Source organism: Bos indicus x Bos taurus, chromosome X, assembly GCF_003369695.1.
Source record: "Bos indicus x Bos taurus breed Angus x Brahman F1 hybrid chromosome X, Bos_hybrid_MaternalHap_v2.0, whole genome shotgun sequence".
NCBI classification, from domain to species: domain Eukaryota; kingdom Metazoa; phylum Chordata; class Mammalia; order Artiodactyla; family Bovidae; genus Bos; species Bos indicus x Bos taurus.
In genome coordinates, this window is record NC_040105.1 from 99,665,255 (window position 1) to 99,685,795 (window position 20,541).

Sequence of the window (20,541 nt, forward strand, 5' to 3'; positions counted from 1 at the left end):
AGGTAAGCCCAGGCACATAAATATAAACAAAGATTTCAAGCAGTCATCTAAAAAAGACAGTTTCCAAACCTTTCGGTAGAGATACTGTATTATATTGAGAGAAAATGATATAATAAGAAGTATATTTTAAAAAAGGAAAGCACTGAAAAGAAATCCCCCCAAGTAATAAAAAATATAATACACTGGCCTTAAAAGGCACACCATAAAAGTTTATCCAAAATGCTCGTCATAGAGTAAAAGCAACAATTAACAAACTTCCTCAAATATTTGGAAAGGGATTACACTTTTATGACACTACAATATTCTCTTTGGACAAGCCAATTTATCTGCTGTTGTCTGAAACTCTGGCAAAAACAGATAATGACATATAACAATACAATTAAAAAGGGGAAAAGAAACTGTTTTATATCAGGTAAGAAATTTTAATAAATACTACTAAATAATTTGATAAAATTAAATTCGGAATCATATTCTCTTTGTTGAATGACACCATAAGAGTTTAGAAAACATTTCAGAAAGTGTTTCCCATGGTACATTAAATGCTAAACACTGTCTAAAACAAAGAGATGAGCATCATAGACCAACAAAACGGGCATCGAATTTCACTATGCCACTTACAAGCTGTGGCATGTTTGACAAGTTATTTACTCTCACTTAGCATATTTGTATCATAGGCAGAATGAAGATAATAATAGTACCTACATTGCTAACTTGTTGGAGCATTAAACCAGATAATACATAAAAATGAAAATGTTTAGTCCAGGATCTCACACTATAGGAGCTCTCATCACAAAATAATAAAGTTTTCTTTCATAAAATGGCTCATTTCTTAAAACTATCTAACAAAATATAACTAATTTTATAATTTTATAAAGAAGACATGTGGCTGGGTCTACAGAGGGTTATGAAATAGACCATGACCTAAGAAGTAGAAGTCAGTCCCCTCTATTCTGGGGAGTCAAACTTCTGAATGCTGTGTTAATGGCACAAAAAAAAAAAAAAGACATGTATTTAGTTTTCTTAAATTTCTACAACAAGCCCATACAGACTTCATTAACACTTGTTCGGATAATGGCATTAGCTGAACTGTTTGTCCTCTTGCCCTGTTATTGCTAAGGCTTTAATTTCCATGACTTAGTACACTAATTACTAAATTTCTACCCAAATATTAATGATAATAATGATAAACTTATAATAATTCAAAATACTCTTCCTCACTTTAAGCAAATTATCATCTTCACAGACAAAACTTCTAGTTTCTATGAATGACAAAGGAACAGGAAAAATTTCATTTTTACATTCCCTTCTATTTAAATGCTAGCTAAAGTGGAGTTAGTGTCATACAAAATAAGTACTGGACTAGCCAAAAAAGTTCATTAAGGTTTTTCCGTGAGATGGTACAGAAAAACCCGAACAAAAATTTTGGCCAATGCAATATAACCATGGGAGCAATTTAAGACAAAACTAACTTACCTGTAATTGCAAAGCTTCATGGTTTTCTAATCCTTCCACAATTGGTGAAAATCGTTCTCTGTTATTTCGTTCTGCTGCTGTAGTTATAGCCCCTAAAAGTTTATCTAGACTATAGAGAAAAAAACTAGAAATAAGAAATGCATCTTAAACACACTCTATGAATACAGGTTATCTCTTATACACTCTTTCCTGTTTTCAGGTGCTTGATGTTTATATAGACCATCACAATTTAAGAATTTTGTTCTTCTCCACATATTTCTACGACTCAAATATTGATAGCATTAAATAACATTAGGGCATCAAAATAAAAAAATTCAATTTGAAAATCCTGAGGAAAGTCATTTTTCTGGGTGACATTTAAAGAATACTTAATTGATAAACATTAAAATTTTAAATTTCGAGTTTTGATATTACATGTGTTAACAGTTTTTTTAAGCATAGCAAAATAACATAACATAGATATTAATGTCACTTAGACACGGGAGCATCTACAGCTATTCAAAGCTCATTCAAGTGTGATCAGACTGTAATTTTATAATAAAGTGCAAGAAAGAGTACATATTTTTTAAAGAACTTTTAAAAAACTTCTTTGAAAATGGAACAAGGAAAAAGCCTAAAAGAGAAAGCCCAGTAAATTAGAGAAGCATCTATAATTACCTAGCACAAGAAACTTATTTACCTGAACAAAAATATTGGTAGCTATCTCTGTACAGTGTCTGAATCAAATGAACCTCTCTGTAGTATACTACTCACATCAAGCTATATCTGAAATTATAATTAAGTCATAAAATATACCAGACTAGGATGCATTATGTGAATTAAGTACTGAAAATCTAATAGACTAGGAAAATATTTCTTAGTCATATATAAACTGATTTTCCTATAAAACCTAAGGAAGCTTTATTTTTGCATATGTTATCTCATTCTCATAAGACAATGTTGTGTGATATTTTTGTTCAGTGTCTTTCAGTTTTGAAGGATAAACCAGCACTAAGAAACATTTCATTTTATTCCAAGAGGTAAGAGAAAGTCAATATATTAGAATATTCTTAAATCTTTGCCTGCCTCTATTCTAATTTAAACTGAAATGATTACTGTCACACAGAGTATTTAGAAAAAAATATTCTACTTCATATCAGTAGCAGGTATTTCATTCTTTATCACAAGAGTTTCTTACCAACTGGATATCAAACCTGTAATTTTGTTTCTGATTGAATATTATTTCAATAAGAAGAAGTGATCTAATGTGTTGTCAGCAACAACTTGCTGAAAATGGTACATGCATGCATCCTGAATGATTACCAACAGCCTTTTGTTCTTTTTAATCGGTTAATTTCATTCCATGAATAATTGCTTTATTCTTTCACTTACCATACACAGATAAAGTAAAACACTACTGTAAAATAATAGTACAGAATAAAAGCATCTGGTTAATTCTGTTAAAGAAGTCAGATTTATTGATGTGCATGGATGAGGGTGTATATTGTGTAGAGTGTGTATGTGAATGTGCCTGTGTGTGTTTTTAGCCAAAATTACTCCCTAACTGATCTTTCCCTACTTTTCTAATAATTGCTTTCCCTTCAACTAGATAAAATTCTAATCATTCACTTTGAATATCCAACACTGAAGAACTTCACATTAGGATTGTCTTTTTAAACCTATTTTTCAAAAAATCAAAAAACAGCTAAAATGTACACAGATAAGATAAAAATACCAATTTTTCTCCTGAAATTTAATACTATTTTCATGCAAGCTATCAGGTGGCACTAGTGGTAAAGAATCTGCTGCCAATGCAAGAGATACAGGAGACATGGATTCGATACCTCGGTCAGGAAGATCCCCTGGAGAAGGGAATGGGTACCCTCTCCAGTATTCTCACCTGGAGAAACCCCATGGACAGAGGAATCTGGTGAGTTACAGTCCAAGGGGTTGCAAAGAGTCGTATACAACCAAGCAACTGAGCACAGCTGCATGGTATCAAAAGAAACGGCACAAATTTCTCAATTTCTCAAGTGTCATTTCTATGCAGTTAATGACAAAGCAATACTTACATGTTGTCTTCTCCAACAATGCAAATAGCTGAAAGTATTTTTACTATTTCAGTCATCATGTTGGGTTGTTTGGGGTCAATTGCTCTTGCTAGGAGTAAAAGACTTCTTTCATCTCCTAGAATCCTTTGCAATCCAAACTGAAAGGAAAAAAAAAAAATGAGGTTCTATTTAATTCAATGAATGTTCTTCAAATTCAATTGTTTTCTTATTTGAAATGATCACTTCTTGGATTTTAGGTCCTTTTATGAAATAGGATCTCCATTATCCTAACTAAACATTCCATAAAAATTTGGAAGAAATATGCAGCAATCAGTATTTCCTCAATAAAGAAGAATATTTAGCTGTTCTACTTATGTCATTGGTTCTCGCTGGAGACATCTGGAACTCATGATTAAATTTTCCAATATGCTTGTATGGAAAATTAAGTTGAACAAAAAGGGAAGATGTTGAAAAGCTCTTTTGTATACTACATGCCAGTTAAAGAAGCTACAAATCTCTGTATGGGTTTTCCCATACCTTTTCTCTTTTAGCCTCCCTCTTTCAAGTAGCTGTGCTGCACAGCAAAATTATAACCCCAAAGAAGGGGAGCATGGGTTTTATTGAATACTACATGTCACAGTCAACTAGGCAGAGGAGACAGACACCATTTTCATTGATTTTCTAGGCTTAAATATATGCATGCAAGTGTGCATCACAAGAATGAATAGGTAAAGAAATGTTGAAGAAAGCCCAAAACTTGGGTTTTCACTACATAAAGAAGGTCATATTTTCTTTCATCTTTGGCCTACAAGGTATTTCTCAGATTTCTTATGAAGTATGTTTGCTTGTTTTTACAGTTTAACAGTGGAATTTGACAATATTTCATCATTGCAAAATTGCCATTTCAAGCTAATCTTTACTGAACTACCACACACTTGAATATTTTCATGGTTTCTATTTTCTAAAAAAATTCAGGAGAAAACAACATGAGCTTTAGCTATAATAATAACAAAATACACAGAGATAAGACAAAAAAGGAAATGGAAAAGACAAAATGAAAAAGAAGCAAAGAAAACAAAAGGAATATGAATATATAAAGGTGGGTAGTAAACAATAAATAGTAATTAAAATAAACGAAAATTGTAAAATGGAGAAATAGATGATTACTATACAATTACCAGACTTAAAATAACTTTTAAAATCAGTTAAACTGACAGTGAAATCATTAAATTTTTCAAATTTCCATTTTATTGTTTAAAGGTAGTTCTAACATGAGGGGAAATCCTCAAAATAAAAATGAAGATATGAGAAATGATGGAAAACCATCAACCTAAACATTAGAGCAATATTATAGCAATGGAAGTTAAGGGGCAATGGGTCCCTTTTCATAACTGTATTATTCCATATACTATATAAGCAAAAAGAGTTTTTGAAGTAGGTAATCAAAACCTTTGGAGTCAGTAAATTTGATGCATAAGTCATTTCAGACTAAAGTTTCATGCTTTGATTATGACAAATTCAATACAACATAAAATTGATATATCAGTGTATATTTTTTAATGTAACTTTATGCCTATTGTTTCAGATGCCTGTAATTTAAAAGATTTATCATTTATTCATGTTCCTAGCACCAAAGTAAAAGACATTAACATGCTCTAACTAAAGCTCAGCCTTAGTTTAGAGTGATCTAAATCAAACCATCATGTTCTCCCTCCTACACTGTTAGTGGGAATGCAAATTGGTACAACCACTATGCAGAAACAGTATGAAGGATCCTTAACAAAATAAACTAATAGAACTAGCATATGGTCTAGAAATCTCACTCCTGGGAAGATATCTGGAGAAAACCATAACCTGAAAGGAAACATACACTCCAATGTTCATTGCAGCACTGTTTACAATAGCCAAGACATGGAAGCAACCTAAATGTCCATCAACAGAGGAATGAATAAAGAAGATGTGGTACATATATACAATGGAGTATTACTCAGCCATAAAAAATAATGAAATGCCATTTGCAGCAACATGGACGGACCTAGAAATTATTTTATTAACTGAAGACAGACAAAGACAAACATATCATATATCATATGATATCATTCATATGTGGAATATAATTCATAAAAAAGGAAAAAAAACTTATTTACACAACAGAAACAGACTTACAGATATCAAACACAAAATTATGGTTACCAAAGGGGAAATGTGGTTGGGGGAGGGATAAGTCAGTAGTTTGGCATGAACATATATATATTATAATATATAAGATAAATAACCAACAAGGACCCACTATACAGCAGAGGGAACTCTGCTTAATATTCTGTAATAACCTATATGAGAAAAGACACTAATAAAGAACAGATACATGTATGTATGCATAACTGAATTACTTGGCTGTATAAATGGAACTAACACAACATTATAAACCAACTAATTATGTATTGGCATATTAACTGCTGTCTCCAGGGAAAAAGCTCTATAGGAAATCTCACTAATATGACTTTCTCTACTAACTATACTGATGACACTCATACCTGGAAAGCTGTTAAGAGTTCACTACTCAAACCAATAAGAATTTAGATCAGACTCCTAATTTTACAGGTTAGGTGACTGATTGGCAGAGAGGTCAAATGATTTTCTAAAGGCCACACAACTTGGTGGCAAAGCAAAGACTCTGTCTCCTGATTTCTAGTACTGTGTTATCTTTCCATTATTTCTTAGTTTCCCTCAATTAAAAAAAGAGATCCATCCTGAGAAGCAATGTTCATTAACTGCTTTCCTATTAGGTATCACATACTGCATAATTTTATCATCAAAGACTAAGAGCTCAAAAGCTGAGAAATTCTGCAGTAATACTGATGGAAATCTTTCCAGAAGAAACTTCACAGCACAATTAGTATATTCTATACATGAGACTCATGTCAATTGGCAAGCATCCATCAGATCAAAAAATTATTTGCTGATACATGTGTGTATAATATATGCACACATAATCATGCATAATCCCATACACTTAAAAAAAAATATTTCAGACTACTTATGTAGATACTCTTACTGCATTGCTTATTATTTAAAAATAGCTATATTTCACATCTGGCAAGATTTAGGTCACTGTTACACTTATTTATTTTTATTAAGTATTTTGAGATCACTAGAACACCATCTGAAGGGATTTTTAAATTAATGAATGTCAATGGTATTTTACCTATAGGAATATGGCGTAAATCATACATAAGAGTTCATTCTTCATTCTAGTTTAAAGAAAAAAATGACCTGAGAAAAGACTACTTTTAGAAGATAAATCCTTAATAATAATGCAACTGGTACCACACATATACAAAAGTCTTCTGCTATCTTCCAGAAAAGTCTTTTATGGATATTAACTCACTGACATTAACTGAACAAAAAAAGAATGAAAAATCTTAACATTATACTGTTTTTAGCAAAAAAAAAAAAAAAAAATCAAACCATAGTTTTGAATTGTCCTTTATAACGGAAGATAAACTCTCTGTAAGGAAACGGTATCCAATCCATCAAATTTAAATTTTCTGGAAATGGTATCCAATCCATCAAATTTAAATTTTTTGACTACTATTTAAAAAAAAAAAAAACAGTATTATCTGATTTGGGAACAAGACCTGATGTCTGCACAATTGCAAAAACCTGTCATTAAATATTTTGAGAAGCAAAGTATATTTTAAATAATACTTAAATGAAGCTCATGATGATTTGCATTATAAAGAACCTTTTGAAAACTGAGTAAGTGCCCATGATTCTGCCTGTTTCATACACTCTGTTATGAAAGTTCTCATCTTTTGTAACAAAGGTAGAAATAAATACTACTTGCCTTATTGTTCATAAATGCTTTGAGGCACTGAATAAGTTTATACTGATTCTTCTTGTCAATATTTTCTTGCCTGAATAAAAGAAAAAATAATTATATTGTGCTTAAAAATCTCCCCTGTTGTGAATTTTTTTTTCATGTTTATTCTTACTGTTTCTTGTCCAGAAGCTTTTCCAGCACATCCAACAAGAGTCCAAGACCTTCATGGCCAAAGTTGTTAACCCAGCTATTAAACAAACAAACAAAGTATAAATAAGTTTATAAAATTAAAACATTAAATATCTCAAATTAAATTTTTCATTTTCAAATCTGCTAATCCAGTCTTCATACTGTTTGTCATTCTTTTTTTCTACTCCAATTACTTTGAGTATTGACCCTATGAGAATGACTTAAGAGATCTTTTATCTCAATCCAAAATTTTCTTCACATTTTAGATTGCCCATTCCACAGCACTACCTTGGTTGTTTCACCAGCATTAAACACTTAAGCCTGAATTTATATCCCAAATTTATTTTCCACTTTGTCTCTGTTTCCCTGTATCAACTCCTCTTCCACTCTTCCATATTCTGTTAATAACACCACTATCCTTTGAATCCTTCAGATTTGAAATACTGGCATAATTTCCTGATCCCCCAACTTATTTATCTTTGCATTTATTCTGATCATTCATTCAAAAAATATTTATTTGAGTTCCACTAACTACCAGGCATGTTTTATGTGACAGAGATAACTGGCAACAAACTAAGCCCCTATGTTCATGTAGCTTATCATCTAGAAAAAAGAAGACAAAGACTAAATAAACAACTATTTAGTAAAATACCACTGCTTTGGTACTATGAATAGAAAAAAACCTTGGGAAATGGAATGAGCAACCCAGTATTATTACTTTTTTTTTTTTTTTTATGTGTAGTCAGGGGAAGATTCTTTGATAAGGTGATATTTGAGCAGAGCTTTGAAAAAAGTAAAGAATTTTCCCAGTAGAGGGAATAAGAGCAGTCTTCCATCAAAAATCTTCTCTGGACTACCTAACAAATTGCAACTCCTGATTCTGATAAAACCTCAACCTACCTTTCAAGCCTCAAGCCTTAGACCACATGTTCCAATAAAATCAGACATATTCTGTTTCCTGCAGTCTTCCCTGCTTGACCTCATTTTTCAATCTTTCTTTCCAGAAGGTAACTCCAACTCCATCTCTCCAAGGCTCAAACTGACTGGCAACTCTTCCATTAATGTTTTTCCCTGTAAGTACTACATCCAAATGTGTTATTTCCCCTTGAATGCCCATGTTTCTATATCTCTTGCATCACAAGTGTCTTACCCACCTTTCTGGATTAAAAATTCTCTGAAGATTGTTACATGATCTTATTCATCTTTGAGTCTCCCATACTGCTTAGCAGAGTAGATTACATATAGTCAACACTAAATATTTGCTAATTAAACTTTAACTAAATTTACTGACTTGTGTGGTTAAAAGAATGAGCAGAATCATATTGCCCATGAAATTCTCAAATGTAAATTAATATACAGCAGGACACCTGTGAAGCAATAATTAATATATATATATATATATTTAAATCATGATTATAGTTCAATGCCACAGTCTGTAAATCATGTTTCATATTTAACTAAGGCAAACCTTATCAACAAAGATGAGACCTAAATTTCTAAGAAACTATCAGTAAGAAACAACAGATCACTGAAGAAAACTATTTTAAAAATAGTTCAAATATTCAGAACCAATCACATTCACAATATATATGGAAACTCATTTTAAACAAATTCTGCTTTAATTTCCACAGTGGAAATGAGAAAAAATCAATATGGCATTGTAATGATAATTGGCAGCAAGCTACAATTCAATTGAGGCATGTAATCAACCAGTATAATGAGCTATTTTCTCAGACTCTAGATAATCAGTAAGGTGGTGGTAGAAGGAGAAAAGGACACCCACTCTCTAAGCATAAAATAATGATAATCTATCACAGAGAGTAATCAGGGGATATCATTTCAGCAAATACCCTAATGCAACCTTAAAATAATCAGACTTCTGATTAAATTTATATATACAGCTCTCAGTATCTGCTTTGGCATTTGGGAAGAAAAAATAATCTATGATTTCCTTAAACTTAACATTTATAATTTGTTTTAAGACTCTAAATTTTACTCATTTCTTTTTCTACCTAGTGCTATTAAAATTATTAGGATCATTTCTTTCTTGGTCTAGAGAAGTCTTTGATTTAAGACCATGATTTCTATCTGTTCACATGAAATCACAAACTCACATATCCCGGAATGTTTCAAATCATGCAGTTGATGGTACATTGGTTTCATTCCATGAAAACTAGTATCAGTCTAGAAAAAAAACTGGCACACAACCATGAAACTTAAGTGTGAAGAGGTCAGGCCCATTAAAAGTAGGCAGGGAAAAATCTTAACTGAGAATACCTAAGGCTAATGGTGATGGAATTCCAGTTGAGCTATTTCAAAACCTAAAAGATGATGCTGTAAAAGCACAGCACTCAATATGTCAGCAAATATGAAAAACTCAGCAGTGCCCACAGGACTCAAAAAGGTCAGTTTTCATTCCAATCCCAAAGAAAGGCAATGCCAAAGAATGATCAAACAACTGCACAATTGCACTCATCTCACACGCTACCAAAAGAAATGTTCAAAATTCTCTAAGCCAGGTTTCAACAGTACGTGAACTGTGAACCTCCAGATGTTCAAGCTGGATTTAGAAAAGGCAGAGGAGCCAGAGATCAAATTGACAACATCCGCTAGATTATTGAAAAAGCAAGAGAGTTCCAGAAAAAAATCTACTTTTGCATTATTCACTATGCCAAAGCCTTTGACTGTGTGGATCACAATAAACTGTGGAAAATTCTGAAAGAGATGGGAACACCAGACCACCTGATCTGCCTCCTGAGAAATCTGTATGCAAGGTCAAGAATCAACAGTTAAAACTGGACATGGAACAACAGACTGGTTCCAAATCAGGAAAGGAGTTCATCAAGGAGTATACTGTCACCCTGCTTATTTAACTTATATGCAGAGTACATCATGTGAAATACTAGGCTGAATGAAGCACAAGCTGGAAGCAAGACTGCTGGGAGAAATATCAATAACCTCAGAAACACAGATGATACCACACTTATGGCAGAAAGTGAAGAAGAACTAAAGAGCCTCTTGATGAAAGTGAAAAAGGAGAGTGAAAAAGTTGGCTTAACGCTCAACATTCAGAAAACTAAGATCATGGCATCTGGTCCCATCACTGCATGGCAAATAGATAGGAAAACAATGGAAACAGTGAGGGGTTTTATTTTGGGGGGCTCCAAAATCACTGCAGATGGTGACTGCAGCCATGAAATTAAAAGATGCTTACTCCTTGGAATAAAAGTTATGACCAACCTACACAGCATATTAAAAAGCAGGCACATTACTTTACCAAGAAATGTCCATCTAGTCAAAGCTATGGATTTTCCAGTAGTCATGTATGGATGTGAGAGTTGGACTATAAAGAAAGCTAAGCACTAAAGAACAGATGCTTTTGAAATGTGGTGATGGAGAAAACTTGAGAGTCCACTGGACTGCAAGGAAATCCAACCTGTCAATTCTACAGGAAATCAGTTCTGAATATTCATTTGAAGGACTGATGCTAAAGCTGTAACTCCAATACTTTGGCCACCTAATGCAAAGAACTGACTCATTGGAAAAGACCTGGGTGCTGGGGAAGATTGAAGGTGGGAAGAGAAGGGGACAACAGAGGATGAGATGGTTGGATGGCATCACCGACATGATGGACTTGAATTTGAGTAGGCTCTGGGAGTTAGAGATGGACAAGAAGGCCTGGTGTCTTGCAGTCCATGGGGTCGCAAAGAGTCGGACACAACTGAGTGACTGAACTGAACTGAACTGATTGAACTGAGCGACTGAAAAGCAATGATTAGAGGATGCATAGTATGAGTCCTTAGAGCTTTTATAGAGAATAGGGTTTATAGAGAATAGGTGTCCAAAAGGAAATTGTAGCTAGGGGGATAAAATACTATGATATAGTAGGATGACATTCAAGAGGTGAAGAGGAAGACAGTGCAGCTACACATACATATTTTTTGCTTTGTCTCTTGCCAGCACCAAATGCTTTCTCTTTAAAGCATCAAATACTTTGTGGCCTGTAGCCAAACACTAACTGTCTGTGTTTCTCTCAAACTTAAATATGTAAGTTTTATCCAATATAAATGGCACTGAAATAGTGAAGTGGTTTAAAACCAAAATGTTGGCTACTTTATGTTGGCATGGCTTCCCAGGTGGCATTAGTGGTAAAGAACTTGCCTGTCAATGCAGAATATTTAAAAGATGAGGGTTTGATCCCTGGGTCAGGAAGATCACCTGGAGGAGAGCATGGCAATCCACTCCAGTATTCTTGCCTGGAGAATCCCATAGACAGAGGAGCCTGGCAGGCTATAGTCCATAGGGCAGCAAAGACTTGGACACGACTGAAGTTACTTAGCACGCAACTTCATAGGCAGGAATTTTGGTACTGCAACAACAGAGCTAAGTATAAATCCATGGTTCTCAAAGTGTGTGCACCAAACCAGGAGCATCAACAGCATTTGGGAATTTTTTAGAAATACAAATTCTTGGATCCCACTCCAGACCTACTAACTCAGCAATTCTATAGGTGGAGCCAAAAATCTCTCTTTTAACTACTCCAGGTGATTCTGATGTTTGCTCAAGTTTGAGAATGTGTGACATAAAACAGTGTTTGCTGAGAAGATGATGAAGCCTTTCATAATCAGCCTGCTCTAAATACCCTCCGCACCATACTGTATACCTGCATAGCCACAGGACAGAGATAAGACAACTAGTAAAAGCAAGTATATTTGGTCTGTGTATAAATATAAATATAAATATATATATATATATATGCATGGAACAACAGACTGGTTCCAAATAGGAAAAGGAGTACGTAAAGGCTGTATAATGTCACCTTGCTTATTTAACTTCTATGCAGAGTACATCATGAGAAACGCTGGGCTGGAAGAACCACAAGCCGGAATCAAGATTGCCAGGAGAAATATAAATAACCTGAGATATGCAATTGACACCACCCTTATGGCAGAAAGTGAAGAAGAACTAAAGAGCCTCTTGATGAAAGTGAACGAGCAGAGTGAAAAAGCTGGCTTAAAGCTCAACGTTCAGGAAACAAATATCATGGCATCTTGTCCCATCATTTCATGACAAATAGATGGAGACACAGTGGAAACAGTGGCAGACTTTATTTTGGGGGGCTCCAAAATCACTGCAAATGGTGATTTCAGCCATGAAATAAAAAGACGCTTCCTCCTTAGAAGAAAAGCTATGATCAACCTAGACAGCATATTAAAAAGCAGACACATTACTTTGCCAAGAAAGGTCTGTCTAGTCAAAGCTATGGTTTTTCCAGTAGTCATGTATGGATGTGAGAGTTGGACTATAAAGAAAGCTGAGTGCTGAAGAACTGATGCTTTTGAACTGGGGTGCTGGAGAAGACTCTTGAGAGTCCCTTGGACTGCAAGGAGATAAAACCAATCAATTCTAAAGGAAATCAGTCCTGAATATTCATTGGAAAGACTGATGCTAAAGCTGAAACTCCAATACTTTAGCCACCTAATGTGAAGAACTGACTCATTGGAAAAGACCCTCATGCTGGGAAAGATTTAAGCAGGAGGAGAAGGGGACGACAGAGGATGAGGCGGTTGGATGGCATCACCAACTCGATGAACATGAGTTTGAGCAAGCTCCAGGAATTGGTGGTGGACAGGGAAGCCAAGCATGCTGCATGCAGTCCATGGCCAAATCACAAAGTGTTGGCCCCTGCTGCTGCTGCTGCTAAGTCGCTTCAGTCGTGTCCGACTCAGTGCGACCCCATGGATTGCAGCCGACCAGGCTCCTCCATCCATGGGATTTTCCAGGCAAGAGTACTGCAGTGGGGTGCCATTGCCTTCTCCGCGTTGGCCACTAGTGAGTGACTGAACTGAACTTGGTTGTTTCCAGGTTTTGATGATTATGAACAGTGTTACTATAAACATTCATATGTAAGTATTTACCTAAGCATGCATTTTCATTTCTCTTTGGGAAAATAACTAGGCGAGGAATTGTTAGGTTTTTTTTTTTTTATTCATCTATTTTTTAAAATAAATTTATTTATTTTAATTGGAGTTTAATTACTTTACAATATTGTATTGGTTTTGCCATATATCAACATGAATCCACGACAGGTATACATGTGTTCTCCATCCTGAACCCCCCTCCCTACTCCCTCCCCGTACCATCCCTCTGGGTCGTCCCAGTGCACCAGATCCAAGCAACCAGTGTCATGCGTTGAACTTGGACTGGCAATTTGTTTCATATATGATATTATACATGTTTCAATGCCATTCTCCCAAATCATCCCACCCTCGCCCTCTCCCACAGAGTCCAAAAGACTGTTCTATACATCTGTGTCTCTTTTGCTGTCTTGAATACATGGTTATCATTACTATCTTTCTAAATTCCATATATATGCATTAGTATACTGTATTGGTGTTTTTCTTTCTGGCTTACTTCACTCTGTATAATAGGCTCCAGTTTCATCCACCTCATTAGAACTGATTCAAATGTATTCTTTTTAATGGCTGAGTAATACTCCATTGTGTATATGTACCACAGCTTTCTTATCCATTTGAATTGTTAGGTTTTAAGATAAGTTTTTTGTTTTTTTTTTTTTTTTAATTTATTTATTTTTAACTAAAAGATAATTGGTTTACAATATTGTGTTGGTAATCTTTTAAAACTGCTTTCCAAAGTGGCTAGACCATTTAGCATCCGCATTCCTTCAGCGAAGCATGAATGTGCATGAGTGTATGGTTAAGTCGCTTCAGTCATGTCTGACCCTTTGTACCCTATGGACTCTAGCCCACCAGGCTCCTCTGTCCATGGGATTCTCCAGTAAGAAGATTGGAGTGGTTTGTTATGACCTTCTGCAGGGCATCTTCCTGATCCAGGGATCAAACCCATGTCTCTTATTGTCTCCTGCATTGGCAGGCAGGTTTTTTAACACTAGCACCAAAAGTATAATAGTTGTAACTGCTTCAAATCCTTCAAACACTTCATATTTTCAACAATTTTGACTTTAATCCTGAAAATGTTTTCACATAAAGAAACTGAGAAGAAAATTATTTAAGTAACTTGCAAAACATCATTCCACAAGTTAAATATCAGTTCAAGTACTCACACCCACACACCTAGGTCTGATTCCATAGCCCATGTTTATTTCAATCACACCATTAGAAATTACTAACAGAACCAGTACATGGTTTTGTATGAAACCTGGCTAATGGCTCCAGCAAGAACTCACTGAAGAATTTGTGGTTCTTCCAGAATTGCATTGAGCTTAATCCTACATATCTATGTCTAGACAAAGAATTATATATTTTCTATTATTTAATAGCTTATTTCATTCATTTAGGTGTAATGGGTAGTTTTTAACTCACATTTTTCTTGTCTTTCAAAGTCCTAAGTTTCTTATCTATGAAATACAACCAAAGTAAAATATTTGGAAACTCCATTTAAAACTTGCAATCAAGATTTAGGCAGCAGCTTACTGGAAAGAATAGAGTTAGATGTAGTGAACAGTTTTTGTGTTTTTTGGTTTTTGTTGTTAAGATGGGTTACAGCCCATAATCTCATTTCTTGGTATTAACATGTTGATGATTTTGGGACTTCTCTGTTGGTCCAGTGGTCAAAACTCCATACTCCCAGTGCAGGGGGTCTGGGTTCAATCCCTACTCAGGGAGCTAGATCTCACATGCTGCAACTAACGATCCCACTTGCCACAACTAAGGCGTGGTGTAGCCCAATAAATAAATAATATTTGAAAAACATATTGTGATTTTATTTCATCAAGTTACCTAAGTTAGGGCTGTCTTGACATGCTACTTATCCACCATCATATTTGTAATCATCACGTAACAGCAGACCAGGTAGAACAAACGAACCACCCGAACAAACAAACAAAAATAGAAAGATCACTGAGGACAGTTAATGTATGTGTGAGCAAGAGTCCAAGATCTGAACACTGAAAAAAAAGCCAGGAAGATTTTCCAGGGAAGAAGAGGACTGACCCACAATGAGACAGTATTTTCTGACCTTAGATATAAAAGGTATGGCTTTTATCGATAAGGCAGTCCAACACCCTGACATTGCTCAAGAAGTTACAAATTAGAGATCTTTTCCCACATTTACTCAAAGGTCAGAAATATAAATCTCCATTCATCAATGGCGTATCTCTGTGAGATCACAGAGTGACATGGTTAAATACATAAGCTTTATAAGAAGACAGATCTAGGTTCCAGGTTCCAATCCCATCTCTATCATATTCTAGCTGTGTTATTTTCGATCAATTACTTAAAATCTCTAAGACTGTTTCCTTGTCTACAAAATAGGGATGAGAATAGTACCTATACCTCAGAAGGCCTTTGTTACTATTAAATTAAATCATGCACAGTGAAGCTTGTATTAAGATATTTCTAAAAATGTTAAAAATCAAAAACTTTAGCACTCCTTAAATCTCCTTATCCAAAATACAGTATGAATTTTAGGCATATTCTTCTTAAAAATTATTAACACTTAATAACATTTCCTCATTTATTGAAAAGTATCCTAAGTATATGAAACATGCAGAAGACTCCAAAAAGATACTAGAGGGATTCCTGGCAGTCAAGTGGTTAAGACTGCACTTCCAATGCAGGGGGCATGGGTTCGATCCGTGGTCAGGGAAATTATAGCCTACATGCCACATGGTGTGCCCAAAATAAATAAATAAAAATAAAAAAATAGATACTAGACTTCTACAGGTTGACTTTTTAAAAAAGATTTCATAACTTGATATTTCGTACTCAAATCACATCACTTGCTTTCTTTAACTTGCTGTTATTCAACTTTGTGTATATTCATTACTATATTTAGTTCTGGCCAATTCACAGTGAAATAGACATAGAAGTCACGATAGTGGGGGAAGGGGAGATGTGGAGATAAAAGTATATTTATAGCCCATGCATAATTCTGGCAGAAAGATATCAGAACACATTAAGGTTCTAAAACAAAAATCTGCCCCAGGCTTTCAGAACTTCTGAAGTCATTATTTCTAAAAGGCCCACTTACACTCATTGGCATGCTCAAAATTAAAAAAATAAAAATCTTACCTGTAATGAAAGTATCAGAGGATTCATTGAACCCTATGGCCATGAGAAAGCAAGATTCTCCCCTCTCTGGCTCTCCAGAGCAAAAAAAAAGGGAAGAAAACTCTATAAATGTGCCTATTTTATGAGGGAATGAGATTCTGTTCCTTCACAGTCTCCAAAAACTTTAACCTCTTTTAGCCATAAGTTGGATATTTGGACCCTGAATTATTTAATTATACTTCACGTAAATATAACTAAAAATCAGACAGTGGATGGATGAGTTCAGTATTCTATATGTAAAATAGACATATAGGAAGTAGTGACCACATGCACATTTATGAATAGACTGTCTGGATTCACGTCTTTCTTTCAAAAGGGTTAAAGCTAAAATTAGAAAGTGCTTTCCTGAGTCAGCAGTGACTGAGGTGAAAAACTCAGCAGTGGTCACAGGACGGGAAAAGGTCAGTTTTGACTCCAACCCCAAAGAAAGGCAACGCCAAAGAATGCTCAAACTACCACACAATTGCACTCATCTCACACGCTAGTAAAGTAATGCTCAAAATTATCCAAGCCAGGCTTCAACAGTATGTGAACCATAAACCTCCAGATGTTCAAGCTGGATTTAGAAAAGGCAGAGGAACCAGAGGTCAAATAGCCAACATCCACTGGATTATCAAAAAAGCAAGAGAGTTCTGGAAAAATATCTATTTCTGATTTTTTGACTATGCCAAAGCCTATGACTGTGTGGATCATCACAAACTGTGGAAAATTCTGGAAGAGATGGGAATACCAGACCACCTGACCTGCCTCTTGAGAAATCTGTATGCAGGTGAGGAAGCAACAGTTAAAACTGGACATGGAAAAACAGACTGGTTCCAAATAGGAAAAGAAGTACGTCAAGGCTGTATATTGTCACCCTGCTTATTTATCTTATATGCAGAGTACATCATGAGAAATGTGGGGCTGGAAGAAGCACAAGCTGGAATCAAGATTGCCGGGAGAAACATCAATAACCTCAGATAAGCAGATGACACCACCCTTATGGCAGAAAGTGAAGAAGAACTAAAGAGCCTCTTGATGAAAGTGAAAGAGGAGCGTGAAAAGCTGGCTTAAAGCTCAACATTCAGAAAAATAAGATCATGTCATCTGGTCCCATCACTTCATGGCAAATAGATGGGGAAACAGTGGAAACAGTGGCTGACTTTATTTTGGGGGGCTCCAAAATCACCGCAGATGGTGACTGCAACCATGAAATTAAAAGACGCTTACTCCTTGAAAGAAAAGTTATGACCAACCTAGACAGCATATTAAAAAGCAGAGACATTACTTTGCCAATAAAGGTCCGTCTAGTCAAGGCTATGGTTTTTCCAGTAGTCATGTACGGATGTGAGAGTTGGACTATAAAGAAAGTGGAGCACCAAAGAATTGATGCTTTTGAACTGTGGTGTTGGAGAAGACTCTTGAGAGTCCCTTGGACTGCACAGAGATCCAACCAGTCCATCCTAAGGGAAATCGGCCCTGAATATTCATTGGAAGGACTGATGCTAAAGCTGTAACTCCAATACATTGGCCACCTGATGCAAAGAACCGACTCATTTGAAAAGACCCTGATGCTGGGAAAGATTGAAGGCGAGTGGAGAAGGGGATGACAGAGGATGAGACGGTTGGATGGCATCACTGACTCAATGGACATGAGTCTGAGTAAACTCCAGGTGTTGGTGATGGACAGGGAGGCCTGGCGTGTTGCATTCCATGGGGTCGCGAAGAGTCGGACATGACTGAGCAACTGAATTGAACTGAACTGATCCTGAGTCCCATAAGCAGTAAAGGCAATGAGTCTCATGTGCGGGAGTCCAATATTAGTCGTGTCATCCCTTGATCACTGTTTGTGCACTGCTAAAGGCTAGTATAAAGGGTTATGTGTTCTGTACAAAAGATTTTATTTCCCTCTAATGGTGTTCTATTCCCATGTGTAATCTCATACTACAACCCAAATCACAAGAAGATCAAATAAAATGAATGATAGTTCAGAGATTCGTCGTGGAGTTGAGAAAGTTGGTAAAATTGTAAGACATAAAACAACTAATTCAAAGCATTGAGTAGACTTCAAAAATGATTGCAAATAGTGTTTACATATTTTAAGACAAGGGAAACATTTTATTTTAACACGGATTTGCCAATGTAATATTTTTGAATGAAATTAAAACCAAACCTTAGTTATCAGTCCCCATGGAAAGAAAACGTCCTGGGGTGATTAAAACCAATGTACAACCTAATATAAGCAGTATCATACCTTCAATCCACAGATCAATATCTCCAAAGACTGGCCAAGAAAACCTTAGACTTTTCAGCATTTTTAAACTATAATTTGTTCAGCTAAATCAACTTCATAGATAATTCTACAATCAGTAGCATACAACCATGAAAAAATAAATGTTAACAACAAAAACAAAATGGATTTGTATATGCTATGACTGCCCTGGTCTTATATTAAAGAAAAACTTACATCCACTCAGGTTTGTCTACATGAAAGCAAACACAGTACCCTTCAGCATTTCAATGTCCTTCAAAACTATTTATCATGGTAGATTAGTGCATCAACTATTTCTGACCAATTTAAAATATCTATTATAATACTGCCATTTCCAGATATCTGTGCATGTTCTTTTGAAGCATGACATTCACTGACCACTTATTTCACTTGATTCATAAAAAGGTTGAATATGTCAATTTTCCAGGTCTTCCTCTCAGTCCTTTTGAATTCAATACTGAAACAGATTATAATTTCCTTAGAAAATACCAAAGAAGACAATCCATCTCTCCCTATATCCTCTGGTTTTTACTTTAAGAGGGTTTTACCTGGCTCATTCATTCTCTCCAGATCTCACGGGAAAAATCCTGCTCTGTTTCATGCTACTCACACATTTTTCTTTTAAGAATTCCTCACAAAGGAGGAAATGTGTGTGCTTTTTAGTTGTTCTTGGGTCAGGAATTACCCCGGAGAAGGAAATGGCAACCCACTCCAGTACTCTTGCCTGAGAATTCCAGGGACAGAGGAGCCTGGCGGGCTACAGTCCATGGGATCTCAAAGAGTTGGACATGACTGTGCGACGAACCTTCTTTCTTTACTAAATAAAACCAAATTTCTATTAAATATTTACAACAAATTGTAAACACCTTACATACAAAAATCTCCTAAAGGCAAGAGTTTAAGTAAAATTCTCCTTCAAAGGATAAAAAATTCTTATTGATTAAAATCACTTTCTTTAGCTCTCAAAATATTTTGGAGACAGTCATAATGACTTAAGTCCGAATCTTTTAAAATGCCTAACAGGTTACAGAATAAAGAATATTTTTACACCCACTCTCCATTAAAAATATTGCTAGAAAAATATATAAGAGATGGCCTTAGCCCACAGTAACAATGAAAACAAAATGTACAAAATATGTGAATAAAATTTAAAATAGAATCTTAAATTTACAGTAAGTAGAGGGGAAGCAGGGAAGAAGATCATTCCAAATATTCAAACATAAGCTGGTCATATTTTAAATATTCTTCATATGTTTGAATTGTGAGTATAATTTTGTCACGACACTTAAAAAAGTCATCTTCTTAGTGATGTAACCAGTCAAACTTAAAATGTTAACTTTCTTTTAAAAAATGCATTGGTTTATTTTCCTAAGCTAAGTAATATGGCTGAAACTCTATTACACACTCCTTAGGACATCCAATTTCTTTTAATAGTGGAATTTTGTTAAAATGAACTTACTCCAGGAAATCATATTCCTAATCTATAAACCCTGGAAATGAAAGAAAGCTGACATCAAGTTTATCTGCTATGAATAAGATAAGAAGTTCTTTGAATGCAAGGAGGAAAACAGAAAGGCATAGAACACACCAGCACACATTGCCATTTTCCATACACCAATCTGTATGTTATACTGAATGGTTCTGGTGGGCAAGAGAGAAGGTCAATGAATATTCTTTCATGGT

At 35.1% G+C, this 20,541-nt stretch overlaps 1 protein-coding gene across 4 annotated transcripts in view; it reads right to left on the reverse strand.

The window, feature by feature from the left end:
• The window catches only part of DIAPH2 (diaphanous related formin 2), a 982,036-nt gene that overhangs the window by 695,446 nt on the left and 266,049 nt on the right, over positions 1 to 20,541 (reverse strand). For all 4 annotated transcript variants that reach the window (XM_027534395.1, XM_027534394.1, XM_027534393.1 and 1 more), the window contains 4 exons: positions 7,499 to 7,573; positions 7,351 to 7,420; positions 3,525 to 3,661; positions 1,474 to 1,582 (listed from right to left, as the gene is read on the reverse strand). In XM_027534395.1, coding sequence (XP_027390196.1) covers positions 1,474 to 1,582; positions 3,525 to 3,661; positions 7,351 to 7,420; positions 7,499 to 7,573 — 391 coding nt within the window. The remainder of the gene's footprint in view (positions 1 to 1,473; positions 1,583 to 3,524; positions 3,662 to 7,350; positions 7,421 to 7,498; positions 7,574 to 20,541) is intronic.